Below are 20,451 nucleotides of genomic sequence, written 5' to 3'. Positions count from 1 at the left end.
AGAAATTATTGCACAGGGTGTTTAAAGATGAGGTAAAAAGCAACTTTTCAATTAACCTTGCATATTAAGTCAAATACTAAAGTTTATAATAATTTGAGTATACGAATTAAAGTTGATATATTTATATTATAGTAAAAAATCAAAATTGAGCTAAAAAATAAAAAATATTGAAACATTTTAAACTTGAAGAATTTTTCCGTTGCGTTTTTTTTGCTTCTGAGTCTAGATATAATATCAGCAGGGAACACTATAAATAAAAAAAATGATTATTGATAGTATTTAGATTATGATAGTAAAGTAGAGTAGATTAGATTATGACAGTAAAAAATTAATTATTTTGTAATACAACCCTGTCACTTCCTGATTCTTTTCTCACTGATCCATTTACACCCTGTATATATCAGAGCAAATGATATTTTGACAAACAGTACATTTGAGCTTTGGTTTATTTTCAATTAAGCAAACAAAATCATTTATTTTATGTTAAAACAATTCAGATGACACGACATTCCAGTCTATTTGTATCAATTCGTAGTAAAAATATAAACTTATAATACCTAACCATTTATGGATTTTAGTTAATATGATAACTCCATTAGTTTTAGCTGATTGAAGAATTCTTTCAATCTACGGTTTTAGTCACCAAAACAGTAAGATTACCAGCTAGTACTAAACAGAATAGACTCTCTATAACTTTACTTGTAGTGTAATTGTGAGGTTATTAGTCTAGTCAAATTATGTATTTTTCTGAGGAAAGTTTTGATGTAGTTCTGATTTATTTTGTTCTTTATGTTTTTGGCGCGCTAAATACGAATCTGATGTTTGCTAACAATTTTTTTTCATGAAACATCCTGTACAGAGTAATATCTGTACAGACTTGTTCATTATTGCAAGGGGTTTTACTTTTTCACTTCATTTAAATTTCATAGTTTATTAGTATTATATATTTTAATAAAGCACGCTTTTAGATGTTTCAAAAAACTTTTAATAAGAGTAACTTTAACTCTACATATATGTTTCGGCTTGTTAGGCCTTTTCAAGGATTTTTTATAATCGCCTAACTACACTGTAACTATATATATATTTACTATGGGGTTGGGTTCAGAGAGTTTACAATAGGGGTAATAAAAAATGTGTTTAGAAATCCTTGTTGGTCGTTAACATTATTTTCGTTTTTAACAGATTTTAGTATTTCTAACTGTTCAATGTAATTTAAGCGTCTACCTTTTGTTTCTCTGTGTAGTAACTTAATTGAGGTTTCATTAATTTTGTGATTATTTACTATACAATGAGTTGCAAGACCAGAGCTATGCTGGAGATTATTAAATAGACTTTACATGTTCTTTAACCCTTATATCTAAATTTCTACCTGTTTGGCCTATGTACACGGCATCACAACCATTGCAATCCACCCTATATACACCCGACTTATTTTTGACATTAGGTTTGTCTTTATTATTTAATAAAATTTGACCTAAATTTCTTTATTTACGTTAATAGTTTTACATCTTATTTTATTGAGATTATTTGATATTTTGTTAGATTAAATTGAGGAATGTAGTTTAAAAGTCGATAATTATTATTGTCTTTAGAATTAGCGGAATAAAAATTTTTCATTAATATTTTTCTTTTGTTTTCTTTAGCATATTATCAATAAGGGAACACTTATATCCATTGGTGATGGCAATTTGTTTAATAATAATTAACTCTTTTTTAAAATTCTCTGGGCTCAGTGGAAACATTACTAATCTATGAATTAAACTATGAAAGGGTGACATTTTGATTTGCCAGGATTCATAGTTTAAGAATTACCACCCATAATGCGCTCTATACTTTTCTCTTTTAACAAATAATGACAGTGGATTCTTTCATCTGCAACTATACATGTACTTTTATTTAGGCACATTTTATATATGTATAATATAAAAATTTTATTTTTTATTATCCTGCCCTTAACTTAACAAAAATTATAAAAAAAATATATGTACTTAATTTTTTTATAGAAAAATTATTTACAAAAAGTTGATATTTTAAAGTTATAAACCAAAAAACCGCTAAAAATCCGCCTGCCACATAAGCATAGTATTTTACTCGAAAATACACACTGTTTCAATGTTTCAAAATTAAAATATCTTCGTAGAGATATTAATGCAAATTTATAATTCTGGGTATACTATACCAAGTAACAACTATATAAACGTACAATAGTTAACTCTCTATGGATTAGGATCAATAAAATGTATTTAAATAAATTTAAGCCTAATGTGAATAGCTGTAGCTGCGCTAACGACGTATCCAGATTATACGATCTAGAATATAGTGCCAACAATCTAGAATATACAAAAAACCAGACCTAAACAATTTTCAATTTTGAAGTCGGCACAATAACCTTTGGGTGAATAACTGATATTTAAAAAAAGATTAGATAAGAAAATTATATTAACAATCGGTTATTTTAATATCTTCTAATTCCTATGCATATTTTACTAGTATGCTTATTGCTTTTGAATTTAGAGAGGAAATGCTAATTTCTGGTCCAGATAAAGCATTTCTCAAAACAAATTACAATTAAATTAAAGAAAAGAAAGCTTGTTAATCCAAATCCAATAAATCAAAAGATCAATTTCAATGATCGAGCTATTTGTATCTGATCGGAAATCAATCCAAAAGTATATTTAATTATCGAATTAATGTATTTTGACTTTTTATTGTAACATAACCTAACTACAGTTTACTAAAATTTATTGAATATTTAGAAAATTACCTGTAAACGCCACAAATGTTTGGGAGTGATTTATCGGTCGCTACCATGTGAACTAACCTGTTCAAGGTCACATAAAACTTAATTCCAGTGCCGTGGTGTTTCAAGTCATTATAATAATCAATATAATCTGTTGTAATTTGTTGTTTTTAACTGTCAAAGTCTTGTCAAAACAGGGTCAAAACCTTTGAATAAAGACTAAGGAAGGGCATATCAAAAATCTTAAGTACACCGCGATGGGCCTCAAATATGGCCGACTTAAATTCCGGTTTATCAGTGCCGTTCTAATTTTATTTAAAAAATGTAAAACTATGATGTAGGATAGACATTAGGGGTGAACTCAATAATTTGTTATTTTATTTTTATTTTTTTTTTTTTTTTTTTTTTTTTATTATTAAAATTGTTATTAAAATATATAATTCTAATAAAAATAGATAGTTATAATAAGTATTTATTAACACAAATATCCGATACACTACTGAAGGTACGTAAGTCAACTTAACGTATTGGTATCTAAATTCTTTGACATCTAATCTTTGACAAGTAATAAATAAAAGCTAAAATGCAAGAAAATATATAATTTAGTTAATTTAAGTGAATTTCATAAAAGATCGGTTTTGCACTATACGTATGTATATTATATATAGTCACTTACTAGCGAAAAGTTGGTCCATTATTTCATTCAATTTTGCCGAGATCTACCACGCTACACAACCAACTTTTTTAGAGTCTTTTTCGATAAATCGCGATAGTGTCACTGTTAATTTAAGTGCTGCCACAACTTCCATCTAGATTTACTACCTTCATACAACTATCAGTAGTAGAATAAATAATAAATAACAAAATAAACTCCGTAAAGACTGACAAAATCCACAAAATTTCAAATCAAATTCAAATGTGTCAAATGAATCGTCAAAAAACAGAACTGTCAAATATCCCCACCCTAGAGAGCCTTTTCCGCCCACCATGCATGAATACATGGATAGCATTATGCTCCTTCCTTAGTCTTCTTATTCAAGGGTCGCTACCATGTGAACTAATCTGTTCAAGGTTACATAAAACTTAATTCCAGTGCCGTGGTGTTTCAAGTCATTATAATAATCAATATATAATCTGTTGTAATTTGTTGTTTAACTGTCAAAGTCTTGTCAAAACATATATTTGGTTATAAATATAAAATGGAATGCCCCATTGGTCGCACTGCAAGCACACCAATGGACTGACGCACAAAAACGAATCAATCAAAGAAACGCGATATAGTATCGTCTTTGTCAATCACGCTAACATTTTAGAATAAGTCTCCTACTTATTATATATAGCGCGCGTGTCGATTCTAACTTCATCAAGCGATGAATCACTCCCAAACATTCGTGGCGTTTACTATACATATACTAGCTGAAGCCTGGCGCATCCGCCACGACATCAGGAAAAAAATACTTTATTTTTTTAATTAAATGAAAAACAAAAATACGGCGACGACGGTTTTTAGAAGAGCCTTGATTAGCTATCTTTTAGTAAAAAAAGCAACTTTCTAGAGCAAGTCGTTACTTCAGTAGAGACGACACAGATAAACATTAGCATTTTATATATGTAGATTTTTTAATATAATTAATATTTGTAACGTATTGATAGTAATATAGCCTTAACATTTAATTCATACTAAATTATTGTACAAAATTATGTGTGGGTTTGTTAATTTAGTGTTCATCACACAATTAAAAACATGCCTATCATACTCTGTGACATTATGACAAAAGTTCACAAAAGTTATGTGAATTTGTAGAGCTTGAAAATGTGGATTTATTTATATAATATTACGTATACTATGGTAGTAATCTTTATTTCCCAGCCCACACCGACGATGGTTTTTTTTTATATTATGGCATGGCTCTTCTTTAGAAAAATTAAGAATTCGTGCTAATGAATAACATTGGTAAAAAACACAACTTTTATTATTAATATGTTTATTTGTTTTAATTTTTAATGTAATAACAGTTTAATATGTTGTGTAATAAGATTCATTTCCGTATGTTTCATAAATATCTTCGTAATACTCCCAGTCGCTTTGAAATGGATTAGTTTCTAAAGTAAGCGTATCGTTAATGTTTAAGTAGTACACAGTCTCAGTTGTATTAGTGTCGGCAGTGTTCGGTATCCATGTCACATTTTCAAGTACCCCATAATAGTCATATGAAAGAGGATCTCTGAAATAAAAAAAAAATAATTATTATTTTATTATAATTATTACTTTGTTTTTTTTTATCGTTTATTTATATACTTTTATTATTAATATTATAATTAAAGGTTTTAGATTTTATTTAATACACATGTATTACCCCGTTTTTGCAAAATTTGTCCATAATGTTACTAGTCTTTCTCGCGTTAGTTGATCTTCATCATCTGCTTCTGCACCAGTATAAAATAAATAGTTAAGTTCTTCTCCATGACCGACACCTGAAAAATAAATAAAATACTATTAGCATTTATAAATCCGTAATAAATTAGGGATAAACTCATCGAGTTAAGTTATCGGTTAAAATTAGATCTAATTTTAACCGATGACTCACTCGTGTTGTGATTTTATTTATATTTTAAATTGTAAAAGTTCTAAATGTGTTTCTTATTTGAATTTTAAAATGTTGTTGTTAACGGAAATGATGTTCTACGTTTGTGATTCTGAAGAAGACGAATTAAAATTGGTCGAAACATCAATTATTAAACAAAAGTGAGAGGTTCGTCTTATTAACTAAATACTACTGACTTAAAACCAGGGTTGGAAAAAATCATGATTTTTTTAAAAAAAATCAGATTTTTTTAATTTAAATCAGATTTTTTTGATTTTTTTGATTTTAATAGAAAACATTATTTAAATCCGATTTCCAAATAATTAGGACTCAATTCCAATTAAATTCCTATCCTAATGGCTAAATCTTCATAACTCTACCCGCATACTGACAACCCATGTCATTTTCCCAGACATCGGTCACGAATATATTCTGCAAAAAAAGTCGCTCGCTTCAGATCATAAGGATTTTTTTTGAAATGCCACAAGTGTATTATTTTTGTAATTTCAACGCCTAGACATAAAAAGTAAAGACTTTTACGCCTAAGCACAAAAGTACCAAAATATATTATTAAACTGATATTAAGCGTCAATTTCAACGAGTGTACAAATTGTTACTCGATTACTTACAAGGCATTACTTTTTATATTATTTGCAACGTTTGAAATTGATTAAAAGATTATTTGTAATGTTTAATTTGTAAAAATATAGTATATTCTATTCGGAGTAAAAATGTACTTTTGTGCGTCCCTGTTTACGCTATATAGTCCGTCAAACGTACAACCTCGTCAAAAAAAGTATAATTTTTACTCCTTACACAATACAATATTGTTCGGAAATAGTCTTAAGTCGAGAATGAAATTAGTATTATCTATTGTCAAAGTGTAAAATAAAAAGATATAAAACAGCATATTTTCTGACAACGATTTGAAGATATAGTCTAACATGAAAAGAACCTTTTTCTGCACTAGAGGTTGCGAATGGAATCTATTCGAACAGCATTTTTTTGTCACTTGTACATAAATTTCAAAATAAATCCCTGCCCTTTAGAAGTCTAATGGATTCATACGAAATTACTTCAAAAGTCGGTCCAACATTTTAATTGCTGAATAGATATGTAATAGAATAGGTATATGTGTTATACAAATAATTTTTATATAGTTTTATAACATTTACAATTTTTTTTCGATTTATTAAACGTATTTGAACGTTACAATAGTAAGTGTAACATTTCATTTAACGAATAGATATAGGGTATATATGTTATAGAAATATTTTTATAGTTTTCTAGGACACATTTTTATAACTTTTACAATTATTTTTCGATTTATTGTAAAGTTTTAAAAAAGTTGATTTTTTGATTTAAATCACATGATTAAAATTAAAAAAATCACTTGATTTAAATCATGATTTAAATCATTTTATTTAAACCATGCCAACCCTGCTTAAAACCAAGATTGAAAAAAAAAATTTTATATATATTTAATACCAATTAAACTTTTAGTTACATAATCGATGGCGCGATTTTTCAATTCATTGTTGCCAACCATGGACATATTCGGCGTCGGCGCCGGGCTGATCAACCGGATTTTAATTTTTCGCTGCTGTAAAAAATGTTAAGTTACCACATTTATTTATTTATTTCTGACATTGTGCGTTTGGAGATAGTCAGCCACAGCCGCTTCCCTGAACGCACACATTGTCATTCGTTTTGACACTTTAATTTTGTATTACGAGTTTTTCGTTTAAAAAATAGTGTTGTGATACCTTACGCTTAAATATATTTACTAGCAGGCCTTGCAGTCGAACATTGTTCTTTTTAGAATCTCTTTTAGTGCGAAGTGTACAAGATCGCTTAATAGCCGTAAAAAACTCATCGTAACTTTATTAGAATATTTTTAACGGAAAAGCGGTAGTAATAGCCCTTTATGCCCCTTAAGTGCTGTTAAGAAGAGGAGTTTTGTTGATGTAAATATAATAACTGTTAAGGTATTTATAATTTATTTAATTTTGTTTCCTAAAATATTTTAGATTTTAATAACATCTGGTAATCTTAGATAGAAGATCTTAATAATTAAGATGTTCTATCGAAGATTACCAGAATAGCAACACAAAATTTTGTATTGTATATATCTGATTACAATTGAGGGTTGGAACCTTTGGTGTTACACAGCAAAATAAAAACACTAAATCACCACAATACACCAAAACACTTTTACTTTTACACTGGACGCGCGAAAATACCTGGATGCTAACATGGTTAGCGAAACGCGTGTCCAGTGTAAAAGTAAAAGTGTTTTGGTGTATTGTGGTGATTTAGTGTTTTTATTTTGCTGTATATATCTGGTAATTCTGAATAAATATCACTAATTCATACCTTCGAAATCACGATCAGAATTTCCTAAATCTCCTTCGTAGGAAAATTCATAATAATAAACATCACCATACTGAGACATTAAATTAACTGTTTCTCGAATTGGTCTAACAAACTGGTCGACATCGGCGAACTGAAAATTAAAAAATATATTTATAAAGTTAGTGACAAACATCACACAAATCATTATCAATACACAAAAATATATTATTTCGTACGTTTTGTTCTTTTTGTGTTTTTTTTTGCTTTAAAACGAGTTTATTCTTACCGTAATGAGATTTGAAGCTTGCAAACTAATCAGCCCCACTCCAAAATAGTGAAGTCTAATTTCAGTCCCTACCAATGTTTTCGTTTCGTCATTGTCTGTTAGATCATAAGGGGCAAATCTCGACAGTTGAAGATCATATTCCAGGAGGATCAAAGCCGCTATAGCTAAAACAAATATGACATTCAGTTTTGCTGATGATTGAATTTAGTTTAGAAGTTGCACCTTCAGGCATAAGATATATTAATATAATGGGTTATAATGAGGCTTTCAATAATATATCCATCCCTGGTATGGTGACCCAAAGTAGTGCAACAAACAACAATGCCCAGCCTCAGCCAAATGCAAATACATAAGAGAGGCAATTAAATCAACGCCCACTGCAATAGAGTCGTTTCTGGACCTTCCGCCTCTCACATAGTGATCCAGGCTGAAGCAAGAATGTGACTTTATCGACATCAAAATGCGCTGTCTCTGGCGACTAAAACAGAAACAGAACACTTAAAGATGGGGGAATCCATAGAAGGACATCTACTACAAATAACATCCGATCAAACGACCCCTCTTTATCACTACCACAAACCATTCGAGGTGAATAAAATTGATCGATTAATCTCGACAGATACAACATTCCTTCGACGAAGGATTGGAAGAGCGAAACGCTTGCCCAGCAGTTAAAAGACCATACCATAACTTGGTATACTGATGCTTCCAAAACCAATACGGGAACAGGGATCGGAGTGTTTGGGCCGAGAGCTAATTACTCCGAACCAATGGGCACTTACCCTAGTATCCTACAGGCAAAAATCTACGCTATCAGAGATGCGTACAACTTATCTTAGATAGGAACTATCGGAAACAAGAAATAGCCATCTTATCTGATAGTCAAGCAGCGTTAAAGGCGATCAACTCAGTCTCAATCAATTCGAAATTGGTCAAAGAATACATAGAGAAGCTGAATAAATTAGGCAAAGAAAACAAAGTCCTCCTACACTGGGTGCCTGCTCACCAAGGGATAAAAGGCAATGAAAAAGCAAATAATCTAGGTAGAAAAGGAGCGAACACTCCACTAACTGGACCAGAACCGTTCTGCTTTCCAAGTGGTAACCAACTCAAGGAGGAACTCAAGAACTTGGAAGATTCCATCCGCAACCTGGAATGGAAATCTTGCAATGGTCTAGGACACTCGAAGAAGTTTCTGAGGGCTTATGATCAATAAAAATCACAGATCTTCCTAGGTCTGAGTAAGAACAATCTTCGGATTGTCACGGGGTTTTTAACAGGACACTGTCTCCTCAATGAACACCTCAGTAGATTGAAACTAAGAAGAAACGGCGAGATGCAGATTCTGTGGGGAAGATGGGGAAACACCAGTACACCTCATCACTGAGTGCGCCGAGACGACAACCATTCGTGCCATGAATTTTGGTACGACTGATATTGGAGATGGAGAACTACCCTCTATAAAACCGTCCCAGATACTGGCTTTTGTCAAAGCCCTGGGACTGTATGATGAGTTATGATTCAAGAAAGGGGGACACAATGGATCTGTAAGGTCGAAGTGATTAACCCCCCTAACACTCATTCTAAATTCTAAATTCTAAAAAACATTCCTTCAAGAAAGACTAACCTGGCAGCGATCTTATAAATATAAATGGGTCAAAAACCGGTGACGGAACAGGAGCTGGAGTATTTAGGAAAAGACCAATTAATATAGTTAGGGTTAATACTTAACTCTATTCCAGATAGAAATCTTCGTCATTCTACATTACGAGAGAGGAAGTAAGAGAAGAGCTTACTCAGGTAAGTACATCAATATATGCTCAGACTGTCAAGCGGTACTTAAGGCACTTATGCGCCCAAAGGTATCGTCGTGACTCGGCTGAAAATACCTGGATGAATTTAAAACTCTGACAAAAAGAAACAGAGTTAAACTATTCTAGGTCGCAGAGGTATCAAAGGCAACAAAAAAAATGATGAATGAGTAAGGCAAGAAATATCGGAATGCTAGTCGAGAGTCAGTCCTGGAACTACTCAAATATATGACCCGTGGTGTAGTAAAACTCTGGATCAGAAAAAAGCAGAATGTGGACTGGAGAAACAGACAGCGGGACAAGCATTGCAAAACCTTCATCCTAGGAAATAATTATAAAACCACAAAAGAACTACGAATGCTTAGCAGGAATAAACAACAGTGTGATGTCAGGTGCTACCTGAATAAGCTCAACCTGTATCAAGGAAGTCTTTGCTGCAGATCTTGCGATAAAGATCCTGAAACCGCACAGAATATGTCACTGAGATCGCAAGCGACTCTTTCTATTTGGGAAGGCAGGGCTAGAACAAGAGGAACAGGGATAAGAGATTGGGTGTAAACAATAGAAAAGGGACAAACACAATAAGTCTTAGAGGTCACAGTGTTTCCTGCACGGACGTCCCTTAATATTGAAAAAAAATCGGATGAAGTAAGGTAAGCAAGTGAGATATTACCATAATAATGGTGGAATTATGCAGAATTATCTTCTTAACAAAATAATCCAGAACATTCTAATGCATAGCTGGAAAATGGCTAATTCCTCAACTCACCAACATATTGCTCAAACGCTCCCCCTTCGTTTGAATTAAATCCTATAAGTGTAGAGACACTGTTGTAATCTCCAGATTCCAATATTTCGTAACTTCGACCAGTAATAACAGCGTCTGAACTATCAGGTTCCTGGACCGGTCCAAATGGTAAACCCGCCAATATATTTCCGATTGCAAATGTCTAAAATGTATAAAAATTACATACAAATATGCCTACTATAGTCGGTAATAATAATACGGATGTTAAAAGCTAAGGTCCTAAATGAAAAAAATCCTGAAATTAAGAAATTGACGCTTATCAAGTTTTTCCCATTGACACTTCACTTGGTAAATGGAGTTATAGTTAGTTTTATACAATACGATAAAATGATATTTTAACATCGACCGAAAAGATTAATTTCGGGAGACTATAATTTCAAGGAATTTATTACGAGTAGAAAAAATGGGCTGGGTTGGCGTTGGTTTCTATGTAGTTTGACATATAAATAAAGCTGTCTCTTTAGTTGTCAGTTTTGAGTCAATATTTTTTAATTCTGTTTCGTGTCGATTGCTGATTGAATTGCTGATTGAATTGCTGAGAAATGGCTCAAAACATATCCAAACTACTTCCATTTAAATTCCGAATAACTTATGAAAAGGAATACAAATATTTTCAAAAATGGAAGCAATTAAAAAACGTGCAAGAAATAATAAAGTTTTTAACTTATGCTCGCTGTCAAAGTTTCATTTAATCTACTCTTGCGGTTAAAGTACTATTTTATCTACTATTTTTGATAGATATAAAGCAATTTTAACAGTTGCTATGGAAAAAAAATATAAAACTCACCGCTATAGTCACTGTATTTTCAGCTACTTTTAACTTTTTATAGTCCACTTCTCGCAATGCATCTAACAAAGTTTGGGAATCGGTTGTAATGACTCCAACCTGAGTGCCAACAAAAAACGCCTTATTTTCTGCTTCTCGCGTTAGAGCCCAGAGACACAAACTGGAAGAGCTTTCCATTATAGCTCTAGTAAACAAACCTAAAATAAATCTAGATTAAACTTTATTATTACACAGTGTGGTAAAAGCACAAATATGAAAAAATTAATGATGTTTTTCATTCGGCAGAGGTACCCAATAAAATGTTTCAATTTTATTTAAAAGATACTTCAACTTTCTCCATGCGGAAATATTCATCAAATTTTTGAGGGTGAGTTGTGAGTTGTGGATATAACGTATGATATTTTTATCAAATAAAATAAAAATTTAACAAATTTAAAATGAGACCGATTAATTTCATAAACGCGAGTAGTACTTTTTTGTATCAGTTTAAAATAATTATTATTAGCAAGTAAAATTTTAAGGAAAAATATCATGCATTCCACAATACTATGACAAACCAATTTGTAGATTATGTAGATATACTATTTTTAATTTTAAAACAACCAAAATACCTTCAGTTAAGTTCATGTTGATCGCATAAAAAAATATTGAAACAAAAAAAAAAAAAAAAAAATAAAATATTGTAATATTTTTCAGGGAGATATCCTCCAGCGAAATATTCTATATTTTCCTTAACCCATTTCAAAGCTAGTACTTGATCTTTCAGTCCCCAGTTTCCTGGTATAACATCATCCTCGGTACTAATAAAAATCACTTAACATAAAAATTTGCTTGGGCCACCAAGGTAAGGTGTCTAATTATAAAAATCAAATACTCTAATCTATAATTGAACGATACAAAAACAACATCATTATCAAGAAAATAATCGGGCTGTCCTGTTCTCCAAAACTATCGAAATATATTTACTCAAAGCTTAGTATTATGCAAAGTGATCTGAAAGGCAGTCAAAAATGTAATAATATACAGGGTGTTCCATTTAAAAAAGATTAATCCGATACACTCACACTTTTTTGAGCCACCCTGTAGAAGTTAAAATATTTTTCTGAAATACATCCTAGTGCATACTTTAGGTTTGCACCTAAACAAAATTCCCAAATTTTTTATTCTAGGAGTTATAGTCACTAAAACTGCTCGAATTAATTGAGAATTTATCTAAAATTCTATCGTATAAAAACATTAATTTTAATCGGATATAAAACACAGTAAGTTAAAACCCCCCAGTGTCGAATAAATATTTTAACTATCGACGGGAAATTAGAAATTATATCGAGGATTTATAAGGCGGGTATATTTTGATTTAGCAACTCGCGCTGCCGATAAACGCGCCAATTTCCAAAAACCTACCCCAGTATTTTACAATATCGCGACTGCTATATCGGATAGAATACCTGCGGAATACAAATTACGTAAATATGGAAATTTTCTTTGTTTTTTTTTGCGATACCGATGAGGTGCAGAATTATAATTTTCACGGAAGACAATAGAATATTAATGAAATCAGAAACTCCGGCCTATTTTTCAAAGTAAACAAAGATATTTTATGAACTAAAATGTGAAACTCTCATGAATATAAAATAAGCCTTATTGTATGAGTCAACGTATCCTGAATTTATTTAGTATCTCGAAAAATTCTCAATTAAAAATTAAACGAAGCAACTTATTTATTAATATTAAATTAAATTTTACAATATAAAATGTATACAGGGTCCGGCAATACTGCATCGGGCACCTGTAGGGAATTTTGTTTAAGTGAAAACTTAAAGTATGTACTAGGATGTATATCAGGAAACTATTTTAACTTCTACAGAGTGGTCCAAAAAAGTGTGAGTGGATCAGGATGATTTTTTTTTAAATGAGTCACCCTGTATATTATTACATTTTTGGTGTTTTTTCAGATCACTTTACATAATCCTAAGATATGAATATATTTCGGTAGTTTCAGAGATATTAATAAATAAATAAAAAATATATATTTTACAGCTTTACTTAAAAAAATTATTAAAAATACAAGAACTGTCCTGAAATCCAAACTATATTAGGTATTTACTTTAGATGGTCTGTAATTACTTTGCTATAAATATCGTAGTCTTAAATCATACAGGGTGTTCAATATTCTAGACCAAATTTTCTAAAATATGAAATATTTTTCTTCGGTATTTTAAATGGAACACCCTGTATATTATTTTTTAATAGATTGATAATAAAAAAATGAACATTTTTTTGTATTTAGTGTATTTCAAAATTTTTAACGGTTTCGCAAATACTCGCGGTATTATTTTATCGGTAAAACTTTCAACGGTAAAATACACGAGAAAAATCATAGGGTGGCTTTGATAAAAATTTACTGTCGAAAATACCATATGAAATATAAAACTGCAAATATCTGCGAAACCGTTAAAATTTTAAAATAGTTTAAATACAAAAAAATGGTAATTTTTAAATTCTTCATCTATAAAAAAATAATATACAGGGTGTTCCATTTAAAATAATTAAGAAAAATTATTTTATGTTTTAGAAAATTTGGCGTAGAATTTTAAACACTCTGTATGATTTAAGATTCCGATGTTTATAGCAAAGTTAAGTGCAGACCTTCTAAAGTAAATACCTGATGTAGTTTCGATTTCAGAATAGTGCTTGTATTTTAAATATTTTTTTTATAAAGGCTGAGAAATATATATTTTTTATTTATTTATTAATATCTCCAAAACTATTTAAATATATTTAATATTTACTCATATCTTAGGATTATGTAAAGTGATCAGAAAGGAAGATAAAAATGCAATAATATACAGTGTCTTCCATTTAAAAACGTCATTCCCATCCACTCACACTTTTTAATCTATCCTATAGAAGTTAAAATATTTTCCTAAAAATTAAAAATTCCACACCTGTAATTTGTAACCAACCAAAACGTGTTTTTTTGACAAATTACCATGGCAACGGATATAAATTTTAGTGAAAATATTTTCCTTGTGCGCACCCAACAGCGAATTATATTGGAAATTGTTTGACGTTTATAATGACAAAATATCTTTTTGAGTCTGGTTTTTATTTGTTTACATGATAATTTTGATACATTTCAATTACAAAGCTGAGATGTTTTCTATATTCTTTGGACACCTCCTTTCTTCATAATGGCGAAAATGTAGGATTTGGAATGGACTGAATTAAATGTCTCTGTCTAATGAAATATATATAATATTTACACACTATTTTATTCACCTTTTTTTCCATTTAGTACTTTGAATTTTGAGTAGTTTAGATGCAAATATTCGTGAACAATTCAAAACAAATTTTCTTTCAAGTAGGAGCCACAATCCTCTATTAATGCGGGCAAATAAGTCATCGCACGATGATTGATCATTACATCAGACAATTTCACGCATATTTTGCATGTAGTATGATTTTCAAACCGAACCATTTTTAAAACAAAGAATTTCGTTGGTTTTTCAAGCTGCACAATATTCTTTATTATAACAAAACGCGAGTTTTTCTGATATTTTGAAATGTCAAAATACGATGATTATGTCTTTATATTATGCCTTTTATGATTGACGCTGCGCGCAGGTTATGAATTCCGGACCAATAAAGCGTTTATGAAACGTTAATAAAAATGCAAAAAAATCAATTTTCTACCACTTGTAGTTACTCAAAACTTATGTAAAATTAAAGAATATATTGTGTTGTGTCTTGAGATCGTATTTTCGTGCAACTACAACGAGTAGAAGCCAATAATTTAAAGGTCTAAATTGCTGCCAAAACTGCGACGCGCTGTAAATCTGTTCATGCAGCGTTCCGAAAAACCTTTTAAATTTTGATTTTCTACCGCTTGTAGTAAGCCGGAAATTTGACCTCTAGTGGTATTACTAGTGAATACATCCTAGTACATACTTTAAGTTTGCACTTAAACAAAATTCCCAAGTTTTTGTTCTAGGAGCTACAGATGCCCGACGCACTCTTGCCGGACTCTTTATAAAATTAAATACATCTGTAACCCAGAAACTTAGTTAAGAAGTTAAGTCACAAAACATAGTTTCGAGAGAAACGAATTTAAAGTTTTGTTTAGCTCAGGGCCGGCATTGGACTTAATTTGATTTTAAACAGAGTATTTTATTTATTCCTACAGATAGCGTAAAACGAGAAAGAGCAAAGAATAGAGCATAAAAAGTTAAGTAACCTGAAGTATATAACTCAAATATGGCAATTTTAAACTTAACATAGTTTACTTTTGTTACAAATCGCTGACTTTTTTGGATATATGTCACTTGTCATTAATTAATTGATTATTTGAATTCTCAGGATTTTGTTAACAAAATTTACATTTAAAAATAAAATTTCAATCAATCGCAATTGTTTATCTCCATCATTTACCGGATTAATAATACAGAAATCACATGGCAATACATCATCTGACTATAGCTCCAGAAAAAAACCGAAGCTGTACTTTTGACCAGAAAACGAAAGATAGGACCCATTGCCTTCAGCTTAGAAGGCTTATCCGTTAACCTAAGCAATGCTGTAAGATATATCTTGGAGTATGGATGGACACGAAATTAACATTTGCTGAACATATATCGGCTGTCATTCTTAAAGCAGAAAAAACTCTAAGAGCATTATCTGGTCTGATGGCAAATATAGGCAGTCCAAGATCCTCAAAACGAAAATTATACTCGAGCGTGGTTCATTCCCAAGTCCTCTATGGATCTCCAGCATGGTTTATGGTAACTTCCAATAAAGTGGCTAAGAAAGCAAGTGGCAAGAAAAATGGGACTCAACAACTAGCTTTGCTACAGCTCGATGGACCCATTTTCTGATTCCGGATATAGAGGTATGGATTAACACTTTTTATTTGTAGCAGATGGGAAGGGCAAAGAAGACTATTCTGCACGGAAACTGGAAAAGTTTTTAACCCGACAAATATGATGGAGTCCTTTAATGACCAAAGAAATGTGGGACCTGGGTTATAAAACTATAAGACAGATTATTGAAACCAAAGAGCGAGAACATAGACTGAATAAAGCCATCCGGACCATATCTATCCCTCCATAAAACTTATCTGTGATATTCTTCTTCTTCCTGTGCCTTGTGCTTAGCCGCACGTTGGCGATTGTCTGTACTCTTCATACAATGTGTAGACTGCCGTTTTCGGCTCTTCGAAATATGGTGGCTGCGTCGCTGATGTTACACCAATCCCGTATGTTTCTTAGCCAGGAATGTTGTTTTCTTCCTGGGCCTCGCCGTCAGAGCGTGTTGATGTAATGCGAGCGGTTTCCGATGCGCTTTTTTTTCTATTTTCGGAGGGAAGTTTTAGTCGGTAGGCGGGCACTGATGTGTTCGAATCCGACACACGCCGGCCTTTAGAACACCAGGTCGGTAAGGTCTTTTGAAGATTTTGTACCCCTCAAAAAAAAAATACAGAAATGACAGTTCAGTTACAAACAATTCATTATTTCTAGTGATTTACAGTCATTTTATTAAATTAGACGAATATTCTCGTTGATCATTGGTTAGGTTAGGTTAGGTTAGGTTAGGTTGTCCTCCAATGAAAATGCGTCTTACTAACTCTAAATTGCAATTCGGAGCTGGCAAATGAGCTAGATGCTTTACCTAAACCGTTATTCAGAAGCTACAAACCTATCAATGAAAATATGTATGAAAATTTATTATACATCAAGGTTGGTACAGTATCAAGTTTATGATAGTGGTTTTCTTAGCCGCGTATGACACAGATCGTTACCTAGTGTTGCCACAAGCTTATTTTTCATCGGGGTAGATTATCACGAGATTGCGGGATTACAAAGAGGTAGATCTACCCCGAATTGGGTAGCTGTGGCAACACTGCTGTTATCAATTTTATTGCCGCTAGGTTGCGCGTCACGCCCGCCTCGCGGCCGTCTTTCAAGGCCGTGTGTCTTGGCCTTAAATTTTAACTCCCAACTCGCTTAAAGAAGTTTTACTTCAAAAAGGTCCATATGATGCGGAATATATTATATTAATATAATTATATATTAATATAATCATATATTAATATAATATATAATCATATATTAAATTTTTTGAAATAAAGCAATGTACAATGTAGCTATCCTAATTATTACATAACAAATGCGTTTTTGAAATAGAACAAAAATTGTTTCTTTAGATATGATTTAGTATAGCAAAAATAAATACTAATTTTTGCTGTTGTAACACCAAAAGTTGCAAACGCAAACTGTATTATGATTTAGTATAATCGTAAATTTAATGGGAAATTCATGTAAAATATAGAACTATCCAATATTTTCAACTTTTTCTTCGGAAATTGTGAATTTTTCATCCTTCCTTTATTTAGCGGGTCCCATTTTTCACCGACAGCTACACGAAAAAGTAATAATTCACGTTAAAATATACGATCATATTTTTCTGAAGAATACGCGTTTTAAATAAAAATTTCTTTTGCGCACAAAAATAGCTCATCGGCGCAACAATTTTAGACACAAAAGCCTAACGTGCCTTGATTAATGTACTTTAAGATTTGGCAGATGCATGTTTGCTTATGAAGGCAAAATATGACAAAAAAACCATAAGGGATAGCTATGTAGCCAAAGAGTATACCGTGCTGGCAACTGTTACTTTTGGGTCGACATTTACATGTGTGGAAGTAAATCGCATAGGGATCTTATTAAGTCGGAGTGAGAGAAATGCGACCGACCGACGCGACGCGCGACGGTGTGCTGTTGAGGCGTATACGCCTTTCCCTATCAAGTAAAGTAAAATCACGATCGCAAACCGCTTATTTTTAAAATCCTTTTTTTTCAAGAGATAACTAAATAAAATCATTAGACATGTTTCTGAGCATCTGAAATGGAATTATAAGGATATCGTTAGGGTGTCATTTTTTATAACGAGAAAACGTCAGTAATCGCGATAATTTAAAAACTCAACTTTTTAACACAAGAACTTTTACACAAGGCCGTAACTCAAGAACCACTTTAGATATTGAAACTTTTTTTGTTTTCAAGATCGGATATTTTACAATATGTTTTGCATAAGAAATATTCGATAAGGTTGTTTTTTCCATTCAAAAATTGTAAACAATCCATCCATTTACTTTTAGAGGATAGCAATTTTCAGCAATCGTGTAATTTTTTTTATTGATAAAGATTTTCACATACTGTCTACAAAGAAAATAAGCAGAAATATTAACAAAGTTCTTAAAAAACTACAATCTATTATTTCTTATAGATTTCGAGATATCGATTTTTGAATTCAGAGTTCTAATAGCGCGACCACTATCGAACACCCACTCAATTCCACTTATTTTTACCAAAAATGCAAGTGTTTCTAGCTTGCACTTCGTTGCACTCGTTAATAAATAAACAAATTATCACGAGACGTAATTAAATCGTGAAGCTGAACGCATGACGTACATCTGCTTTCCTTAGAACTTTAAGTACTGACAGAGATTTGGGTCGACCGGTCAACTGCGACAAATCTGCTATATCCCCTTCCACGTCTCTTAGCGATGTGCACAGTTTTTCGGTTTATTTCATACGTTTGGCAACGTGTTTACCGTACTCTCTTTGTTCAGTACATTATAAACGCATTGCACTCTTCTACATACAGAAATCTCGACCCAAGACTAACTTTGCCAAATATATAAAATTAGTTTTAACTAAATTTCTCTATTAAAAAAATTTTCTATAAAAATAATAGTAAGAAAAAATTACTTAAATAAAAGAATTTACCAGAATTAAAATGTATAAATAGGTACATCTTTTCAATTATTCGTAGTAACTACTCATTGCGTGTAGGTATTAGAAGATAATGCATTATCTGAATTTATTACCATAAAACTGACTGCTCAACGCAATAAAATGCTCGATTAGACACATGCAATACTTTTTTTGTTGTGATAATGCATTTAATTAATGACATAAGAAATACTTTTAGTTTAGTTGAAAAACTGTATTGATAAAACAAAAAAAAATCATAATTTATGGGGATGTGGTTCACATTTCCTTTTCAATATTCCTTTATACTTATATAAAAGACAAAACTTTAAACTCCACTACTTCTAAATTTTTAAAGTATAACTATATTTGTTATTTTATAATACTCTTTTATAATTTACAATTAATTATATAAAATTATTATTATTAATAATTACAATGTTTAATACAATTATAAATAATTGTATTTAAGAACCGTTTTTCGGTTGAATGAGATTTCAGGTGTCTATGTTTGCTAAGTGCTTTTTACTATTTAACTTTAACAAAAATGAAGGAAAAGTACGGAGAGGGTAAAAACTACCCCCAACCCTACATAAATTTTAATATAAATATTTTTCCACTCCACCGACGACATATTTTCTTCGTAAAATGGTCCCTCTAATATTTACTAAATTTTTTGTCTCTTGTAAAAAACGCCATCGTGTATACATTTTCAAGAAAAAGTTATTTTTCCAAAGCTAACTTCCAAAAAATGATTAAAAAATTAAATTTAAATGTCTTAAAAATTAATACAACTTTTTAAACTAATTAACGCTCGGTTTTATTTTTGATTGATGGCCTCTGCAACCGACAAACAAAGCACTTTTATGCTGCAATTATGCAATTAACTTATTTTGACCCATAAAATACGGAGTTGTTCATGGAATATTAGAACTTCCTGTATATTTTGTAGGCCTGTTTTGGAAAATAAATTCCTCCAATTTTTTTTTTCACAAAAACTAGACGATGTAACGTTTTTTTTTAAAGAAACAAAAATGTAGTAAAATACTAGAGGGACCATTTACGAAAAGAAAATCTGTCGTCGGTGGAGTTGGAAAATATTTATACTAAAATTTATGTAAGGTTGGTGGTGGTTTTTACTCTCCCCGTACTTTTTCATGATTTTTGTTAAAGTTAAATAGTAACGCACTTAGCAAAATATAGACACCAAAATCTTTAATTCAAATCAAAATAACGTTCTTAAAATATCTGAAAAGATGTGTTTATTTTTTAAAATAGCAATACGTAACCGAACGAAGCACACTGAT

The 20,451-nt window shown here is 31.2% G+C and overlaps 1 protein-coding gene across 1 annotated transcript; it reads right to left on the bottom strand.

The window, feature by feature from the left end:
- Window positions 1-4,722: 4,722 nt before the first annotated feature.
- Window positions 4,723-12,000, bottom strand: LOC115889252 (neuroligin-4, X-linked-like). The gene is made up of 7 exons (XM_030909197.1): window positions 11,984-12,000; window positions 11,373-11,569; window positions 10,547-10,727; window positions 7,967-8,130; window positions 7,702-7,831; window positions 5,098-5,215; window positions 4,723-4,965 (listed from the first exon to the last, which is right to left on the bottom strand). Exons 1-7 carry the CDS (start codon window positions 11,997-11,999, stop codon window positions 4,758-4,760), a joined length of 1,014 nt encoding a protein of 337 aa, XP_030765057.1. The 5' UTR covers window position 12,000; the 3' UTR covers window positions 4,723-4,757.
- Between the last annotated feature and the right edge of the window lie 8,451 nt (window positions 12,001-20,451).

Source organism: Sitophilus oryzae, unplaced genomic scaffold, assembly GCF_002938485.1.
Source record: "Sitophilus oryzae breed Bouriz unplaced genomic scaffold, Soryzae_2.0 scaffold_812_pilon_pilon, whole genome shotgun sequence".
NCBI lineage: Eukaryota > Metazoa > Arthropoda > Insecta > Coleoptera > Curculionidae > Sitophilus > Sitophilus oryzae.
This window is presented reverse-complemented; position numbering and strand designations above follow the sequence as displayed.

What these genes read in the sequence shown, in the direction of transcription:
- LOC115889252 (XM_030909197.1), bottom strand. An exon ending in AAGCTTCAAATCTCATTACG is followed by an intron (nt 7,832 to 7,966) that starts GTAAGAATAAAC and finishes TTTAATTTTCAG; the next exon opens with TTCGCCGATGTCGACCAGTT. An exon ending in ACAAATTTTGCAAAAACGGG is followed by an intron (nt 4,966 to 5,097) that starts GTAATACATGTG and finishes TTTTTATTTCAG; the next exon opens with AGATCCTCTTTCATATGACT.